General features: G+C 45.4%; 1 protein-coding gene across 2 annotated transcripts; it reads right to left on the reverse strand.

Moving 5' to 3' along the window:
• Positions 1–3,046: 3,046 nt before the first annotated feature.
• On the reverse strand, positions 3,047–19,630 carry LOC109895282 (E3 ubiquitin-protein ligase RNF166-like). 2 transcript variants are annotated; one of them, XM_031830777.1, is made up of 6 exons: positions 19,052–19,630; positions 10,371–10,527; positions 9,201–9,313; positions 7,940–8,054; positions 7,409–7,516; positions 3,047–6,789 (listed from the first exon to the last, which is right to left on the reverse strand). In XM_031830777.1, exons 1-6 carry the CDS (start codon positions 19,219–19,221, stop codon positions 6,721–6,723), a joined length of 732 nt encoding a protein of 243 aa, XP_031686637.1. In that variant the 5' UTR covers positions 19,222–19,630; the 3' UTR covers positions 3,047–6,720. The 2 variants fall into 2 exon arrangements, with proteins under 2 accessions (XP_031686637.1, XP_031686638.1); XM_031830778.1 differs by having other exon boundaries at positions 3,047–6,689; positions 19,052–19,597.
• Positions 19,631–19,742: the final 112 nt, after the last annotated feature.

The following is a 19,742-nucleotide window of genomic DNA, read 5'->3' on the forward strand; positions in this document are numbered from 1 at the left end:
ATTCTTTAGCTGCAGGACACCATGGACCCGGTCAACCATGGACAACTTCTACTACTACTAAAATTGTGGAGATCAATATGAATGTTACCATTTCAGAGGTCTGGTAAAAATGTTGACCAGCCTTACTAGAAAGACCCAGAGGATGAGGATGGTAAGACAAACACAAGGTTCCGGGCTCCAGACGTGATCTTGACCTCTGTCACCATTCTCCATGAAGTGTGCATCAGCTGACACAGCAGCAGCTCCTAACTATAGCCACTGTGACTCCACAAAAGACCCCTCTCGCCCTATAAATACCCTGTAGCCAGGGTAAGAGAGGCATGGACCTGATACCCTTACAGCAGCAGACGGGTCAAAAATAGAGGCAGTGTGGCTATTTCTGACCCAGTGTGAATTGGGCCTGGTCAAACTCTAGCTCCTGGGTTGGGTGGAAGAGTGGAACCTAGAGAGTTTCCAATGCTCTGCGCGAGTCAGTTAGCTTTCTCCCCCCCCCCCCCCCCCCCCTGCTACTCTGCTACTCTGCTGGATACAGCCACACGCAAGCTCAACTTGACTTCAGGGGATATCCAGCCGGGTCGTGTCTATTTGGATATTAATACAAATGTTAGGCCTATAAATACTGGATCACTTGTTTAGAATAAGCATGCCACTACTCTATTGCTAGTATCATAGTAATACCATCCCAGTTGCCACTTATAGCCCCTGTGAAGACAAAGTGGGGCTATTTTTAGTCTATCCAGCGGATGCTATCTGGCCTGCTGGGATATTTTTGTGAACGACCTCAGCACAGCCTTGCACCGATTCAGAATATTTTCCACAGTGAGTGTTGGGCATTTATAAATATATCTCACTCCTGTAGCTCCCTGACACACTGCGTATTAATGCTATGTGTTGCGCTTGTTACCAAAACCCTGCCACTATGCTGCTGTGGACTGGGGATGGGAGGATTCAGAGGGGTAGTTATATCTGTCCACTTGTTGTGGAAAAAAATGTCCTGCAGGCCTGAACAGGTGCTGCTTGGTAACATTTAGCGGCCCGTCGAAATCAGCCAACGCCCCCGCCCTATTTTCCATCTGATATCTGAGATTGTTTTCGTCCAAGGGCTCCTGCTTGCTCACCACATTCGTTTTCCATGGCCTGACCTTTAACCCCAAAGTTCAAGTTGCCCCATTATTCAAAGGAGTCTCCATCTTCAGAGTGCATAGCGATAATAACTGTGAAACACCTATATCATTTTCAACATTTGATTAATGACCAGCCAACAGTAAAGGTCCTGATGTTCCAAAATGATTTGGCTTGCCATGCTAATTATGTTCTACTTACAAAACATTGTATTTATCAAGAAAAAAAAGAAAAAAATTGTGCTTGAAAATGATAAATGATCATGATCTGAAGTATAGTATCATTGGTAAAGATTATGAATATGTGTGTGCACTTTTGATGATAATCAGATGCAGCTTTGTTCAACAACATTGTTTCATATGAAAGCTCGACAGAAGGGTATTTCTGCATGATCCCTCACTATCTTTTCGATTTAGTCTCTTTGCCTGTATGTGTGCACTGCCATTCAATAACACACTTTCTCTCTGATATAATGGCAGAGGCCTGCACCTCATCAGTGGCTGACCCATGCCTGGTTCCCAGGCCCCAGTACGAGGGTGGATAGGGAGGGAAGGGGGTTCAAGGGCCAGGTGTTTTGGGGACAGCAGAGCACTGGGCTACAATGGTGGTCACTCTCAAGGGTGGAAGATTGTCGGCTGATGCACTCAAAATGAATAATCCCATATTTAATGACAAGCGGCAAGATGATAAACTCATTATTTTCACAACATATTATTTCGATATTAAATAATTAGATAGGTTGATTATGAAAAAACGCCAAAGCCTTCTTTCTTCGTTATAAGAAAGGTCATTGTAGTGTCACTTGTCATTTCTTTCTCTCGGGGTGAGTGTATTTTCTTGACTGTTTTCACACTCTGTGACACCAGTCATCATTAAAACCTGCATAGAGGTGAAACACAAACAGAGGATCTTAGCGATAACAAACGGGTAATGAGGAGAACGTTTTGTCAACCGGTCTGAATAGTGTGTGTGGAGTTTGAAAGGTCTTTATAACCAAGCCTCAGTTATATTAACATAACACAACAAACGCCACCAAACCACAGCTCAATCAAAACATCCTCCAGTGTGGCCCAGGTCACAGGGGCTGCACTCTGCTCTGTTTACACTGTGGTTAATTGGACCACTTCACCTTGAGTAACTAATGTGTAGGACCCTCGTGTCATCTTATAACCTATCCCAGACTATTGCAACACCTCCACACTTGCTCAAAACACAAAATGCCTAAACTTAACAACTGGACAAGGCCATATCCATTCACCTGGCACCCAGCTTCTGTCCCATGTAGAAAGGTAGACACTGACATTATTAATATTGCCAGGGGGCTAATCACAAGCAACAGAGAGAAATGATTGTTGGGTGAAGCGTTTAAAGTTCTGACACCAGTCCAGGCCCCACCACAGAGTAAAGGTCTGAGTGCGAGAGCAGTTTTGCTTCAGATGCCACCCCGGTCTCCAGACACCACACCGGTTTGGAGGCTCTGCATGCTTGCCGCCTGTCTTCCGTCACCTCGGCGCTGCAGTGTTGTCACAAAGGCCCCTGTCGCTTTCCATTTTAGAGCACCTCCAAAGGCAGGCATCTCCCTGGCAACCAGTGGTTGTTTACAGGCCTCTTGGGTTCACAATGAGCTCTGGGTCCCCCATTCTCCAGTTGAAAAAGGCCCCCACTAAAGGAGATTGTAAGGCCTCTATTCACTGCCAGTAATTACACGTTGTCCCCAAAGTCTCACACCACCCTGTGTACTCTACTTGTTACATACCAGCAGAAGACCGAGATCTTCTGACAATACTCCTGATTAAAATTACATCTCTAATTTCAGTTCAAAGATCACAACACAGTAAATATGTTACCCATTCAATGTGAAGGTAGTCGTGGGGGTATCAAATTCAAAAATCTAGCAACAACATATCAGGAAGGAAAGAGAGAGTGGGATGGGTCAGTGTTTTTATTGAGGGAAAGAAATCTGCTACAAATACAATATCTTATTAAACTTCAAACAGTGTTATAACTTGAATATCCACATTGTTATTACTGGTATTATTACTTTTTTTCAAGAATGCATAAATCACATTTAACACACACAGGCCCTGACAGTAGGGCCAAAACCCCAGGCTGGGTCTCTAGGGTACAGTGGCCCTGAAGGAAACGTCCTGCTTCAAGAGACTGTAGCGCAGACCCCCCTGGGGAGGACAACATCAGCCTGTGTCTATACTGAGTGACATTACATACACTCTCAGGGCAGCCAAGTCCTGGGAGGGGACACAGTCAGAGACACAGGCTCCGTCTTCTCTGATTGCTGTGATACGGGTCTATATGGCAGTCTATTTCCTGTCAGCCTTACCAAGATTAGAACAGACAGTCTCAGTAAGGCCCTCTTGAGGAAAATGACCCAACAAAGTTCATACAAATACTTTCCTTTTCACCATCCTGTTTTTGGGATTTTTGGTGTATGTCTTTGTTGCAGGTGGTCTATCAGTGTGTGACCTGCAACATTGAGTTTATTTTACAGAGATTGGGCTGGTTTTGACCACAAGCAGGACATTTGGGATGATGATGCACAGTACAGTGGCATTATGCATGGATGCAACAGTACACAAAGAGTGAAAAGTATACATTTGAGGTATACTCCATACAAAATCTACATTGGGCTACAGCTGTGCACGTGAACGCTGATCTAAACATACAATACCTTTGACCTTACATTTCTAAAATAGCATCATTATTAGGTAGTAAAAAAGGCTGAGTAAGTGATTAAATTAAATATGCGCGACAATTCCTTGGTGCCCCAGAAGAAACTCAGGACTTCTCAAGGTGACGACAGTTTTTCTCTAATGGCTACAGCTGTCAATACTGTGCCACCAACCAGTACATTACATTTAAACACCGAAAATATAACATGTCGATGTCTTTCAAATAAGGATGCATTATCTCCAGGAACACTTCCGACTAAGCCGAGAGTCCATTTTGATATGCCACACTATTGTGCATCTGGGATGGTTTTCTCAGTTGATTTTGCAATCTATACCCATCTATAAAATATTAATGACACAACAGACAAATACATTTTATACCAGCCCAGTACTCCAAAACAACATGTTATGACTGAGATCATACTTAACCTTCCTTCTGCTCTTACACAAAACCTTCCTTCTGCTCTTACACAAAACCTTCCTTCTGCTCTTACACAAAACCTTCCTTCTGCTCTTACACAAAACCTTCCTTCTGCTCTTACACAAAACCTTCCTTCTGCTCTTACACAAAACCTTCCTTCTGCTCTTACACAAAACCTTCCTTCTGCTCTTACACAAAACCTTCCTTCTGCTCTTACACAAAACCTTCCTTCTGCTCTTACACAAAACCTTCCTTCTGCTCTTACACAAAAACAGCCACAACTTACATTATCATCCACCATGAAATGGACAAATTGGAACGAATTAAAGTAAAAGAGAAAAAAAGACAAAATTCCTACCCTTCAAAATATATTTCGTAATTAAAGTGCAATATTTCAATGCATTGCTCTGGGAAAAAGATATAACTTGTGAAACGTTAGACCTAAACCTAAATGTTGCATTCTCTACCGTATGTACAATTCCCCTCGGAAGCAAGGAAAAACACAAATGGACAGACCATTATACTTCTACTAGTCAGTCTAGTAACAACTAATCACAATACATAATATCTTCCTCCATTGCTTGCTATATAAAGAACAATCAAACCAGTTTCCCATAATGCATCCTTCATCAGAGTGAACCTAAACATTCTCTTAAACCTCCATAGATCAATGCTAGCTCAACAGGTACACTACTACTCAAACATGGCTTATAATTGGACATTTACTTCGGGGCAACGTACTTTTATAATTTTATCCCTTTGAAGCAAAGTGCCGTTAGAGAAATTGATCTCATAAGATTGAATATGCAGCTGTTCTGAACAGTTCTGTTTCAATCCAACTTGAATAATTACTGCGCTATCAGAAAGTGGACGTCTTTCACAAACCATTGGAACATAATGATTCAATCTACCGTACACATTCCAGGCCTGTTACAAACAGATTTTCACAGCTCTGATGACCAATGGGTTTTGGGGAGACCCCACTGAGATTGGTGCAGTGCGGATCCTGAAAGGTAAATGGCCTAGGAACATTGGTGTTCAAGACAATAATTAACATAAAACTGGACTCTTATGGGACAGCATCCAACTCAACCACAAGGATAGACTTATCCAACAGTACTCACGTCATAATATTGCACTTCTCCTAGTGGGCACTAAACCAAACAGGTCATATATTTAGGCAACACATGGGCATTCTTCACAATACTGTGAATGGGTATAAACATGATGACTTGGAGTAACACTGACTGAAGAACATGGCTTTGAATGACTATTGCCAGGTCTATTTTGAGACTGGGGCGCCCTCTTGTGTTTGAGAGCGTATTACACATGGGCTCTAAGCTCCTGCTAACAACTGATGCCAGCAGTACAGTACCAACGGGTACTTAGAAAAAGGTGGTAAAACAACGAACACCTCTCCAATAAACACGTTTCTTATTGTTAGTACACCATTTGAAACTGGGACATTTTCCAAAAATATATTTTTTATCTTGTCTGGTGCTTCATAAAAATATCAGCAGAGTGAAGAATGAATGGAGTACTACAATTCTGTTTCTCAACTGGGAAATAAGAACAATCTATAGTTCAATTATGTAGAAAAATGTGACAAGTGCAAGTATTCACACGAACTCTGAATACAAAAAGGGGATAGTTTGAGAGTTTGTTTCGATTCGCGTTGCAAATGTTAAGAGTGTGTTGTTGTCGTGATGGGGGATATAAGAATGTCCTCACTCTCTGTGTTCAACTGGTCATGTCTAGACTGTCACCCAGCGGTAAGATTATCACACTGAGAATGGGGTCAAGCCATTCAACTGTAGTCCCTCAATCAAAAAGCCATCAAACTTGAGAATAAACTTGAACAGAACTAATCTGTGGTACGTGTGTCAAGTGATGGCATTTTCCTGGAGTTTGAAAAAGTTTCATTTGAACAGTGAAAAACAAAGAGTAAAAGAAAATACCTTAAATCATTACTTTTGGGAACCTTCATACTTACTGCAGAATAACAACAATGTCCATGCTGTACTCACTGGTTTACATTGCAGTGGTTTTAAAATGCAACATTTATTGGGAGGCCAAGCTCCCCTCCTCCCCAGTATACAGGAAGTGTTGGGGCTGCTGCCAGCTGAGAGTATGATGTAATGGGACGAGTTAAGCAGGTGAGCAGAGTGGATGAAGGGCCAGGCAGAGGATCAGGGACAGGGTTAGGAGATAATCTCTCTGTAGCTCTCCCAGAGTGGGAGTCTTGGCCAGGGCCAAGTCCTTCCAAACGTTCCCTGTGAGGAGACAGTGGAGGGGGCTGGATATGGGGTGGATCCAGAGAAAGAAAGAGAGCTAGTGGGGTGTCGGGATGGAAGTGAGTCCCCAGATAGCAGAATGGGGGACTCAGAGGACTCTCAGTTCTCTGCCATGGAGAGAGCCAGGGCTGCCTGTAGTGCCGCCTCTTCATCGATACTGTAGTCCTGTAAACACAGAGTCAGACAGTCACTCACTTTAACATTTGATTTGACAGGACAGGGCCATGGCTGCCTGCAGTGATGACTCCTCGTCAATGCTGTAGTCCTGCAAACACAAAGTCACACAGTCAACCACTGAGCAAATAATGCCTGACACCAAATAAATAAAGCAGACTGCTTTGAGATATGCAGTGCATTCATGTTACAGTACTAGGATATCACAGTGACAGTACTAGGATATCACAGTGACAGTACTAGGATATCACAGTGACAGTACTAGGATATCACAGTGACAGTACTAGGATATCACAGTGACAGTACTAGGATATCACAGTGACAGTACTAGGATATCACAGTGACAGTACTAGGATATCACAGTGACAGTACTAGGATATCACAGTGACAGTACTAGGATATCACAGTGACAGCACTAGGATATCACAGTGACAGTACTAGGATATCACAGTGACAGTACTAGGATATCACAGAGACAGTACTAGGATATCACAGAGACAGCACTAGGATATCACAGAGACAGCACTAGGATATCACAGAGACAGCACTAGGATATCACAGTGACAGCACTAGGATATCACAGAGACAGTACTAGGATATCACAGAGACAGTACTAGGATATCACAGTGACATTATTGACAACAGAACTGCTCTAGTCCTATGTAAAAAAACAGATGACACAGAGCCCAGACCCCAACCCTTATCCTCACCACAAATGTGTCGTAGGAGAACTTGTGCCGGTGGAGCAGGTGCTGGAGGAAGTTGGAGCTCTTGTAGCTGGGGTCCCCCCAGGGCATGGCTGAACATACAGGACACACCTGGAGGCACACCAACCAATCAACAACCCTGTCATTACCTCACCAGTACACCAAACCAGAATGCAGTAGAACCTCTTGCAGTGACATCAATGTCGCGTAACACTTCATATCAGCACATAAATGCTTAAGGAAATTCAGACTACGACAGAGTCCATAGTTCAGACTACGACAGAGTCCATAGTTCAGACTACGACAGAGTCCATAGTTCAGACTACGACAGAGTCCATAGTTCAGACTACGACAGAGTCCATAGTTCAGACTACGACAGAGTCCATAGTTCAGACTACGACAGAGTCCATAGTTCAGACTACGACAGAGTCCATAGTTCAGACTACGACAGTGTCCATAGTTCAGACTACGACAGTGTCCATAGTTCAGACTACGACAGTGTCCATAGTTCAGGGTATAACATAGCAGACTGACCACTTTGTTGGGATCGTTGCGGTGGTTCTCCATACAGTGTTTGACCAGCTCCTGTTGGTCCAGATTGCGGGCTCCACAGAACGGGCATGAAAAGGTGGAGCGGTTTGGAACATTGCTGCAGGCAGGGAGAAAACACACGTTTAGTAGGAGCCATAATGGATACAACATGGGTATGCATCACACACACACTTTGCCAGACACACACTGATGGATTGTTGTTGTGTGTGTGAATATAGCTCCAAAGGCTGAGGCCCAGTATCCAGACATTAGCAGGATGCCAATCATGTCCAGCAGCACACCTGGAAGGACAGCTGGTCTGTGTGGACATGAGGGTCAGAAAGCAATGTGCTGCAGTGACATTTACGCTAGCCGAGCCACACAGCCGTAGAACAGGGTCCTTAACAATGTGTCCATTAACTCACTGCTCCATCAGCACCACACCAAGACAACAGGGCCTATTCACACACTACCCTCCACAGCTGACCAGGGGCAGCCCATTAGAGTCCCATCAGACTTAAGGTTGACAGGTCTCTCAGGTAGGACGCAGTCTACTAGCTAATGGGAAACGTCCATTTGACAGACGTCTATTTGATAAGCCAATAAGGGTGAACACTATACTGTAGACTTAATGGAACAGCAATGTCCTCAGAAAAACTCCACAAAATATACCAACCAACCATAATTGCAGCCTTGGGCTAAAAAAAAAAGAGTGACAATTTAGTCAGAATAATGACTTTCTGACAAGTAGAAAACACCAGCAGATGGTCCACTGTGTTTCCTGGGCCTTCGACTAGATGAGACTCTGCCTTTGTGGTGCTGGCAACATCGCCCAATTAAATTGTGTTTTGGAATGTGGTAAAAACAACAACCTTGAAAAGACACAGATAAGCTGTTCTGTGTTCACTCGTGAGTTCCAGATGGTCACTATGGACGTCACAGAACCTGATCACAGCACTCTTCCTCAGACTAGTAGCTCAGTGCTTCTAGCACACATTGGGAGTGGGACCTCCTCTGGCTGAGTTGTTCACAGACCCTCCAGACAGAAAGACCCTATCCCAGGTATTCCCAAACTGGGGTATGTAAAAGTGTGATTCATATTTTAATAATTTTTAACATTTCTCTTCACATTTTCAAATTGTCCATTAATAAGCCACGGGAGGTTTATGGAGCGAGAATTAAGACAACCTTCGAGTAGTAAGACATGTATAAAAGCAAGATACCATTAATTAGAATTAAATAGAGCGAGACAGACAGAGATTACCTGGGAATGGGCTGTGAAGTGGGGACCACAGGCACAAACTTTGGGCAGTTGGCCATCTGTTCCTGGACCTTTGTGCAAGAGGAGATGTGTGACCTCATTTTGACCAGAGACACCTGGAGCCCGCCAGTGGAGAGAGGATGAGAGAGGGGGGGGGGGGCATAGATAGAGAGTGAGACAGAGGAACAGGAGGGCGAGAGAAACAGAGGAACAGGAGAGAGAGACAGAGGAACAGGAGAGCGAGAGAGACAGAGACAGAGGAACAGGAGAGCGAGAGAGACAGAGGAACAGGAGAGCGAGAGAGACAGAGGAACAGGAGAGCGAGAGAGACAGAGGAACAGGAGAGCGAGAGAGACAGAGGAACAGGAGAGTGAGAGAAACAGAGGAAGAGGAGAGCGAGAGAGACAGAGGAAGAGGAGAGAGAGACAGAGGAACAGGAGAGCGAGAGAGACAGAGGAAGAGGAGAGCGAGAGAGACAGAGGAAGAGGAGAGCGAGAGAGACAGAGGAAGAGGAGAGAGAGACAGAGGAACAGGAGAGCGAGAGAAACCGAGGTAGAGGAACAGGAGAGAGAGACAGAGGAACCAGAGAGCGAGAGAAACAGAGGTAGAGGAACAGGAGAGAGAGACAGAGGAACCAGAGAGCGAGAGAAACAGAGGTAGAGGAACAGGAGAGAGACACAGAGGTAGAGGAACAGGAGAGCGAGACAGAGGAACAGGAGAGCGAGACAGAGGAACAGGAGAGCGAGACAGAGGAACAGCAGAGAGCGAGAGAAACAGAGGTAGAGGAACAGGAGAGAGAGACAGAGGAACCGGAGAGCGAGAGAAACAGGGGAGAGAGAGAGGAACAGGAGAGAGAAACAGGGGAACAGGAGAGAGAAACAGGGGAACAGGAGAGCGAGAGAAACAGAGGTAGAGGAACAGGAGAGAGAGACAGAGGAACCGGAGAGTGAGAGAAACAGAGGTAGAGGAACAGGAGAGAGAGACAGAGGAACAGGAGAGGGCGAGAGAAACAGAGGTAGAGGGACAGGAGAGAGAGAGCAAGACATGCTATTAAGTGAATAAATGGGCAGGGAGATGTTTTGAGAGTGTGTGTGAGTGGTAGTGTGTATGATCAAGTGTGCGTCTGTACAGTATGTGTTGGACAGAGTGGCAGGCCATAGTAGTGTAGTTCACCTTCTTGCTGCAGCCCCGACAGGGGGCCTTGTAGTTGGACAGCTGTTTCTCCACACTGGAGGACTTGTCCACCTTCTTTGGGTCAAAAGGCATGCGGCACAGAGGGCAGAGGGGAGAGGTGACCTGGAGACAAGGTTGCAGACACTCCCCACAGAACCTGCACACACACACACACACACACACAGAGAGACCGAGTGGCAGTCAGTCGTTGAATGATACGTAAAGTCTAAACACAAAGTGAATCCGAGCGATTATTCGGAGCGAGTGTCCCCGAAAAATGTGTGCAACGTGGGCACCGCTGGGTGCTGGGCCAAGGTGGGGCTTCGAAATGCCCCTGTGGTGGCATGCAAACAGGCGGAGTGATGGGCAGTCACCTCCCATGATGACATGAGTCAGCAGTCAGCACTGCCAGGGGGACCTAATGGGGGGGGGGGGGGGGGGGGCTAGCATAATGCAGGGAGGGAGACATCAGCAAACAGAGGGCCCAGAGAGCTGGTCCAGGGCTGGCCGCGAAACCTCCCCTGACAAATGAGCCAGGGGTTTATACTGCCAGAGTACTGAATCATTGCGGATTTTTACAGCGCTGCTGGATGCTTTATGGCTCTGTCAGCCTGATGGCGAGCGGGTAGGGTAGGGAGGGGTCAGATATGTAAGGAGCCATGTTGTACTTCAGAATTCAGATCTCGCTGCATAGCCACAAACCAGTCTTGGTTCTAACTTTGCGGGTCTACCACTGTTCTTCTCTTTCGGCTGTTGACCAGAACTCACCGCTTGTGGAAGAAGCCGTGCAGTCTGCCCTCAGGCAGGCTAACCAAGTGGCTAATAAACTCAACACAGAGGAGCGCTACATAGCGTCAGTCTATTAAAGTAATGGCCCTGTGTTTAAGCACCTTAGTTATCACATTAGCATGGGCCTAGTTTTCATAGCTAAACATCTCTCACTTCACTCCATCCATACTCAACCAGCTACATGACCCATGTGACCTCCTCTGGAGTCACTTCCTTCTTCCCAGTCACACAGGAAACCCCGAAACACTGCCAGTCTTTCAGTCAAAATGCAATCTAGTCAAAACATGTTCATAATATCCACAAACTCTGTTGTTTTCCATCCGCCCAACAACACTGTTGAGCTGAGAAGTGGATGAAGCACAGCCTATGTGCCTACATTAACATTCAAAATATGCTAATAAATTAGGCCTCGTGAGTAGGCCCAGACCAATTCTCAAGAGTCCACAATACTTGGAAAGACATTTCTTTGAGAAATTATACATGAGTGCGGAGGCTGCTAATAATATTCTCTGGGGCTATCATTGCCTCGTATTCAAAAGGTATACTCAGCTAGCCTAGGCTATAGAACTGCAGCACATCTCAATATCGGAGCAGTACAAGTCGTTTGCCGTCCTTTTCTACTACCTTGCTAAACCAATAGCATCATGAAAGACGCTGGCCAAATGATTGCTACAATGCTGACACGAGGATCCAACAACATAACATGTTACTGTTTGTGTGTGTGAGACTCAGCTAGCATAAATGTCCCTGGAGCACATTGCTTTCTGAACCTCATGTCAGAGTCAGTTGCTCCGTGAGGTGTTGTTCGAAGTGCGGGCCTGTGTCTACCCTGCAAAGTGTGGTGTCTATCAGGTTAGATGAAAATAACGTTTGCAGTCTGTCCTCATGCCTATTCACGTTCCCAGACACTCCAGAAAACGATCCCAAAAACCTATTTATAGAGCAATAAAAACACATAGGTGGGAGGAAGGGACTCAAACTTTTTTGCAGCTCCCAAACAGATCGTTTTAGGGACCCGTTTGATCAGCTGAGATGTAGTGAAAGCTCTCTGTCTGGACAGTGATGAAGGACTGTCTCGGGTTGATACGGTCTCAGAGACTAGAGAGACCAACTTGAGAGGAGCAGCACTGAACAAAGCACATATTTAAACAGCACTGATGAATACTAAGAGCCCACAGTGCTAAAACACCATCATTTTGGCCTGTCACACTGACAGACAGACAGACGTAAAGAGAGAGTACAGGACAGGCAGAGCTGCGACAGTGTCAAACTACAACGGTCTGCAGGACAAGCAGCGAGCAACACGAGCCCCTTCAAAATGCTCATCTCCCTCTCCTGCAGAGTACAACTCCTCCACATAAACGTCTGTGGGGAAACTTATCTCCATATCAATGAAATACAAATCTGTCCCAAGTACCCCAGCGGCAGCAGAGGTCTTTCAAAGTAAGCATCCTGAACGGCTTGTAAGCCAACTTATCTTCTAGCCTCGTCTGTCATCACTTGAAAGATGTCTAATAGCAGTCTGCTAAACCCAGGCACTTAAATCACCGCCACTGTATTTAACATTCAGACAGCAGAACGCCACCACCTGCAGGCTCACACACACACACACACACACACACACACACACACACACACACACACACACGTCTAACTGAGAAGGGGCTAAAGAAAGAGTTGTGGTCAAGTGTGTGGTGACATGGGAGTGACAAACACTCAAGGGTGAAAATGGCGTTGTTGATATACTGTTCTGTACTGCCAAGTTGTACACATGTTGGCTATGCCCAATATGCTTCCTGAGTATTTACATGAAATTCTCATCCATAGATAAAAGATAGGCAGTTGCCTAATATTTAGAATATGACACGGGAATGTGATTATTGGGCTACCTAAGGGAGGTGTTAAAGGAGAGGGTGAGGAACGGCCTATTCCCCCAGGAGTCAAAGAGAGTCACCAAAGAGGCCTAGATATGTGTAAAAATAGTGCCATCTCCCCATTAGAGAGCGAGAGCCAGAGAGACATTGGCCTCGCCTGCCGCCACAGCGCAGCACACACCTGGCCCAAGGATACCGGGACGACTTGCTGATGATGCATATGGTTTATATGATGACGTATGGTGTTATAAGGAGAGAAGCTCCACAACTGTGTATGTTTGATCTCCCCTCTCCACCTCCCTCCCTGAAGGAATGAGGCGAGCTGACCATATTTCCTGTGCAGAGAATGGAGAGGAAGCCTTCGTGGAGATACTTGCTGCCAATTCAGGAGCTGCAGAGGTAGGCTAATGAGCGCAAATGTAGCCAGGTGCTACTAGAACACAGAAGCCTCGGGGTCGGCTCCACGCCATCTGCACCTCAGCTCAGTTCAATCTACTTCTCAGAACTACAGGAAAGTAGACACTGCAGAGCATAGAGTAGGAGTAGGAACTCATGGGTGTTTCTCCCCCTGAACAGACACAGGCTTCCACCTTAAAACAATCGGATTTAACAGAGCAGAGAGGGTATGAGTTTGCGAGGGCCTTTCACACATTCAGCAAGTTTGACATGCCAGAACATCTTTACATGTGACTTTCAGAAGCTTCGTTCTCTGCTGAAATGAGGCTCTTCTCACACGCCGTCAGATGGGCTTGTCACTGTAACGTCACAGGACAGAATTAAAGGCGTGACATCACAGAAAACCACCAGCAGAAATTAGGGAAAGCATAGAGCTAGCCTGTATAACCTCCTGCAGTATCAGAGGAGACTACTGCCCATTCCAGACAACCCCTTGCTTATACATCCCCTGCCAGCCCATTGAAACACATGGCTTACGTGACACTCCACTGTTAGAGGGGGTGGGGGCGAGGACAGTTCGTTTTGACATGACACACCTCAAGGTTCTCTCAGCTGGACATCCTCTGAATGCACCGTAACACCAAAGTCACTGTATCTCAACACAGAAGGAAAAGCTTCAACGTGCAAGAGAATCGCTCCCATGGATCTCACAGCATAGCCAAGAAGACTGTAGTGGAATGTACATCATTGTGAGCACTAGGAATGAAACAAACATTTTTCACAGCGAGTGTCACGTGTGCTCCCTCTCCGGCCTCTAGGTCACCAGGCTGCTCATTATGGCGCACACCTGTCACCATCGTTACGCGCACCTGCACGTCATCAGACTCACCTGGACACCTCAGCGCAAAATAACGCCTCGCCTAAGGGAAGTATAAGGGATTTTATATATATTTTTGTGTCAGGTGAAATGACGTCGGGTTCGGGAGCCGCTACAGGCTTTCATTCCTCCGCCGGTTCGCCAGGCTCACGTGTGCCGTCACGTGTGCTCCCTCCCCGGCCTCTAGGTCACCAGGCTGCTCGTTATGATGCACACCTGTCACCATCGTTACGCGCACCATCAGACTCACCTGGACTCCATCACGTCCTTGATTACCTTCCCTAAATATGTCACTCCCTTTGGTTCCTTCCATAGGAGTCATTGTTTCTGTTTCTTGTTTTGTATTATGTTGCGTTTACTTATTAAAACACTCCCTGAACTTGCTTCCCGACTTTCAGCACACATCGTTACAGAGAGGAAGCCAAGAACAGTCTCAGTAATGGCTTAAAAATATCCACCTGCTCTTTGTAGAAGAACCAAAATAGATCTGAGGACATTTAAGGACTGTTTCTGCAAATTATCATCTGCATGAGAGGCAATACAAACCCTTCAATTCTGACACTGTACTGAGACAACTAAATGAAAGACACTTAAGTCAGCCTTTCAGGCTACCGCCCACCCACCCACACAGGAAGGTTCAGCTAAAGGTATCCTGATGCAACATCAGACCACACAAAGTGCACGATCAGTTTTCTGCCAGGTTGCAATGCCAATCGTGCTTGGCAACAGTCTTTAGTAGTCTACTGTTTTTGTTGCTACAATAGTTAAACAGTGTATTGCCCTTTTCCACAGACCCATTTAGCAGAGTGGAGAGCTGATTAGAAAGCCATATTGGCCAGAGGAAACAGACTTCAAATCCAACAGTGGGATCCATGCCAACGCCACAGGGGGCAAAGCAGGTGCACGAGTCCGTGTGTATGTGATTGTGTGCAAGTGAGACTGCATGCTTAAGCAATGCATGCACACAGTAGTGTAGAAGGTAGTGAGTAGTCTCCTCCATGGCCTGGGGGAGCAGTAAGAGGCTCTCATGTGAGATCTTTGTTCAATCTCCCCAGCAGCAGCTGGGCTAGAGCAGGGGAGAGAGAAAGAATGGAACGAGAGACACAGAAATGTATGCCGCCACACTGCATAGCTGAGAGAGAACGTGAGAATGCAGAACAACCTTGAAGGAATAAGAGCTCCTGTTTTGCTCCTTTCCTCCCTCTCTCAACGGGCAAACTTCATCAAATCACCCCAGACAAGGAGGGAGGTGGGGTAGGAGTCAGGCTGCCTTGGGTTCAGCCCAGTAACAACACTACGTGGGGAAGAGAGGGATGGAGGGAGAGAGATACAAAAAAGAGAGAGTAGGCGAGGGACGAAGCTTAGGTAAAGGCTTTGAGCAGGTGTTACTGGACGGTTATGCCGATGCACACTGTATGAGATGCACCCATTTCTCCATTGAAGCTTTTGTCTTATGTTCAAGAGAAGATTGGGGTAAGGGGTTGAAACAGCCAGATGGAGACTTTACCACTGAGTGGGATACGGATTAGGTCTGGCCTCTGAGGTTTCAACAGATTGGGGTTTGCGATGAAGATTAAAGTGCATGCTCTGGAGAGTCTGAGTGAGATAACGTTGGGATTGCGGAGCGGTCCTTTTGGGGGAGGGATTTGGAATTGACAAACTGATATACGGTTCCTATCTCAAATCAAATTTTATTAGTCACATGCGCCAAATAAGACAGGTATAGGTAGACCATACAGTGAAATGCTTACTTACGAGTCAATGTGCGGGGGCACCGGTTATTTGAGGTAGTATGTACATGTAGGTAGAGTTATTAAAGTGACTATGCATAGATGATAACAACAGAGAGTAGCAGTGGTGTAAAGGGGGGGGGGCAATGCAAATAGTCTGGGTGGCCATTTGATCAGATTACTTGATCTTATTCATAATATTGTCTATAATGCTGATAGACCGGAGTCTCTCAGTTTTGTCCAGGGCAAGGTAATACAGACACCTGTTAAAAGTCATCTCATACCACTAAAAATGAGTTGTCCACATGGATACAAGCCTGTGAGTCACTGGAGGCTTCAGAGGAGAGGACGGCTCATAATAATGGCTGGAATTAAGCCAATGGAAAGGTATCAAACACCTGGTTTCATGTGGTTGATACCATTCCATTGACTCCATTCCAGCCATTATTATGCCGTGAGTAGGCCTTTAGCGTCACCATGACAATGAGCAGCGCCAGGACATGTGCGTGCAAGTGTACTTTTCTACTCAGCTCTGCGTGTGTGGTACTGATAGTGCAATCATGACAACAGTGTGTAATTCCATCATCCCCAGCACTGTTTTCTCCCGATGGATTACATCCATGTACATTCCATGCTTCAAGTGTTGTTGTCAGGATAATAGACAGGACCTTTAGTTCTGGGTTCAACCAGAATCACTGACCTCAATAATGAGGTTTAATAGAAAATACATTAATTCTCCCTGTGGTTATTTCTATAATTAGACTGACTGCATGCATATGTCCCCAAATGAGAGTTATATGCCCCTCACTGGCACAATGCTGTATGGATACAGAGCAGAGAACATTTTTTGTACTTAAGAGACAACGACATGACCACTCCTAGTTGAATTAACGTTAAACACAAAATAAAAATGTACAGCATTAGCCCATATTACACAATGTCATGTTTTCTCCACACTTTCATGGCTGTTGATATCTGCTTGGACACCAACTCCTGACGAGGAAGAGGATGGCTTGCGTAAGTGTTAACCTCAGCAGTGGTGTGTGTGATGTGAGATGTTGACATCCACAGAGCCGACCTCACACAGATCGGACTAGCCTACATGCATGTCAGATAGAAGTGAGCCACAGAAAAGCCGTATGTCACTGGAGGGAGCAGGCAAATGAAACTCGAGAGGAGTTGCTCTGAGTACCTCACCCAAATGTCATCAGCAAACTCAGTACTGCTGGTGGGACAGGCTAACAGACAGCCACACAGCAAACAACATCTAGAGCAGACTATTCAATCCACCCACCAGACCCACATTACACCACTTCCTACAAGACAGACCAACAAAAAACAAAAAAAGATGGGGCTCTGAGGTCTGTCTGACTCACGTCTTTAAATGAGCGGCCATATTTAGCGCTCCCACTGTCAGAAAAATGCAATCCTCAAAAGGGCAGGAGGAACGGTTTGTTTGGCGAGTGACAATGCAGTCAGCTTCAAGTCAACCCTACACATTCATTCCTGTAGACACACAGAAGGTGTCAAAAAGGAAGACTAGAAGGGAGCTGTTTTCTGTTTTCAAAACGCCAGTCATCTTTAGTGTTGACAGCAGAAGAATGGACATCAAGTTGCCCTCAAAAAATAACATTTTAGAGTAGACTACATCTAGACCTTTTCTGTGTAACTGTTAGTGATGAAATTCACAGGAGACAAAAAAACAAAAAAACACAGGCGGTGTTACTTCGGCTACAGCCCTACACAGATGTTCATTCATGTTCAGATTAGGGGAACTAGGCACAATTGGTCAATAACGGGTGAAGATGTGGCTCCTCCAAATAGCTTTTTTAAACTCATTCAAATGGCTTATAAAACTGGAGCATTCAGACCCCTTGGTTTTCAACCTTGTGGTGTGTGTTCCTACCAAAACAAGTGTGGCCTAACGATTGTAAAAATGTGTCTTATTGAGGAAAATTAATGCCATGTTCTCAACCTAACTTTTACAACCACTATTCAGCGAGCTTCCTTTCACAGCTGCAGTCTTTTCGTGTACATGTGAAATGGGAATTGATCACAGTGAGAGAATGATGCAGGCAGAAGCTCCGCTCAGTGTTCCAGCTCTGCTCAGTGTTCCAGCTCTGCTCAATGTTCCAGAGGCAGCACCTCACAGATCAAAGGCAACTGTCATGTGCCACACTGAGGTTACATTACCCACGTTCCCGAGGACTAGTCAAGGACATTGTGGCAAGCTTATGCAGTGGTGGGAAACAAACATGAAAAATAAAACATTAATAATTCGGCTTATTCTCTGACTGAGTGCTAAAACGCTACAGAAAAATGATAGATCAAACAATGCAATGAGCATCATGAGGATCCAAAACATCCCATTCAACATTTGAATATTGTTGTTTCCACATATCCTAGTGCTGGCTTAAAGTATACAAAACGGTCTTCCTCTTTTCGACAACACGTCTCATTTAAGCCTAGGCAGCCGATCGTGGGCACCATCTAGTGCCTACTATCGGCTGCCTCGGCTAATCTAATTTGTGTTGAGTTAGCCACGCATTTCCTCTGTCTGTAGCTATTATGTCTTTATTGTGAAAAAGCTGTTGTCCAACATTTCTCATCAAATCCGCTATAATAGCTTAGCTAATATTTTACGTCGATATTGCGTTTCGAGAGGCACTGAACTACGACCTAGCCCGCTTTGTTCTACTGTCTGAGCTCCCTTGCATTCTCTTTGGCAAGTTGGCATCCCAAGAAAAACAATAACATTATCCCTATCCCAGTATCAGTGACGTTTTTTCTATCATAGATGTGCCATTTTTGCTGTGAATCATAAGCATTTTATAACAAAACCGTTACTTTAATTGACAAGCAAAAATAAGATTGACAGCTCAGTATCTGCAGACTGATAAGTGACAACAACTAATACAAATACGAGAGACTATATGCTATATACAATAGCACGTTGTTGTTGTTTAAGTGAGAGACTTGTCTGAGAAGCAAGAGATCACAAATCCGTCAACTTACGTGTGGGCACATCTTCCAATGGTGACAGGTTTATGATACACCTCCAGGCAAATTGGGCAGGAGAACTGGCTCTCGAGGCTCTCGCCAGTGGCAGCCGCGGCTGCCCCGTTTTGTTGATGCTGCCTGAGCTGATGAGTAGCCGACACAAAACTGCGAAACATCGCCATCATGAACGAGGATCTTGCTCGCAATTCGTTCTCGACTATGGCTGCAACTACCTGGGTGTATTCACATCGAGTATTTTCATCGATTGTGCACGATGGACATCCTTCGTGTGAATAAAGCGTATGAATAAAGCTACCCAACCTATGAACTGTTTGTGTCAAATAATTTAGCAAACAGACACTACATCAGTCCGCTACACAAGCGCTCGAGAGGACACGCCGAAGCACGAAAGAAGTAAACATTACAAGACAGTGCTGGTTGTCGAGAGGACCCGAGCCGGGCGCGGAGCAGATTATTCGATCTTCAAATCATTTTGATTTACATACAACTGACCAAAATATATCCAGATTATTAAAAGATCGGGGAATTTGCACAACTGCAAGTTCTGTGCGACTCTCACGAACAAGCCGTACAGCTACAACAAAAAGATTACGTTTCTGGGCATTGAAGTCTCGTTCGCGATGTCACCAATTCAGTTTACAGCTGCTTCAAACTACAGTCCCAGAATACATTGTTTCATTGTGTT

This window comes from Oncorhynchus kisutch, linkage group LG8, assembly GCF_002021735.2.
Source record: "Oncorhynchus kisutch isolate 150728-3 linkage group LG8, Okis_V2, whole genome shotgun sequence".
Lineage (NCBI taxonomy): Eukaryota > Metazoa > Chordata > Actinopteri > Salmoniformes > Salmonidae > Oncorhynchus > Oncorhynchus kisutch.

Coding starts and splice junctions, on each gene's coding strand:
- LOC109895282 (XM_031830777.1), bottom strand. CDS start 19,221: ATGATGGCGATGTTTCGCAGTTTTGTGTCGGCTACTCATCAGCTCAGG. Junction 10,528..19,051: donor ATTGGAAGATGTGCCCACAC/GTAAGTTGACGG, acceptor GTGTGTGTGCAG/GTTCTGTGGGGAGTGTCTGC. Junction 7,517..7,939: donor GCAACGATCCCAACAAAGTG/GTCAGTCTGCTA, acceptor GTGTGCCTCCAG/GTGTGTCCTGTATGTTCAGC.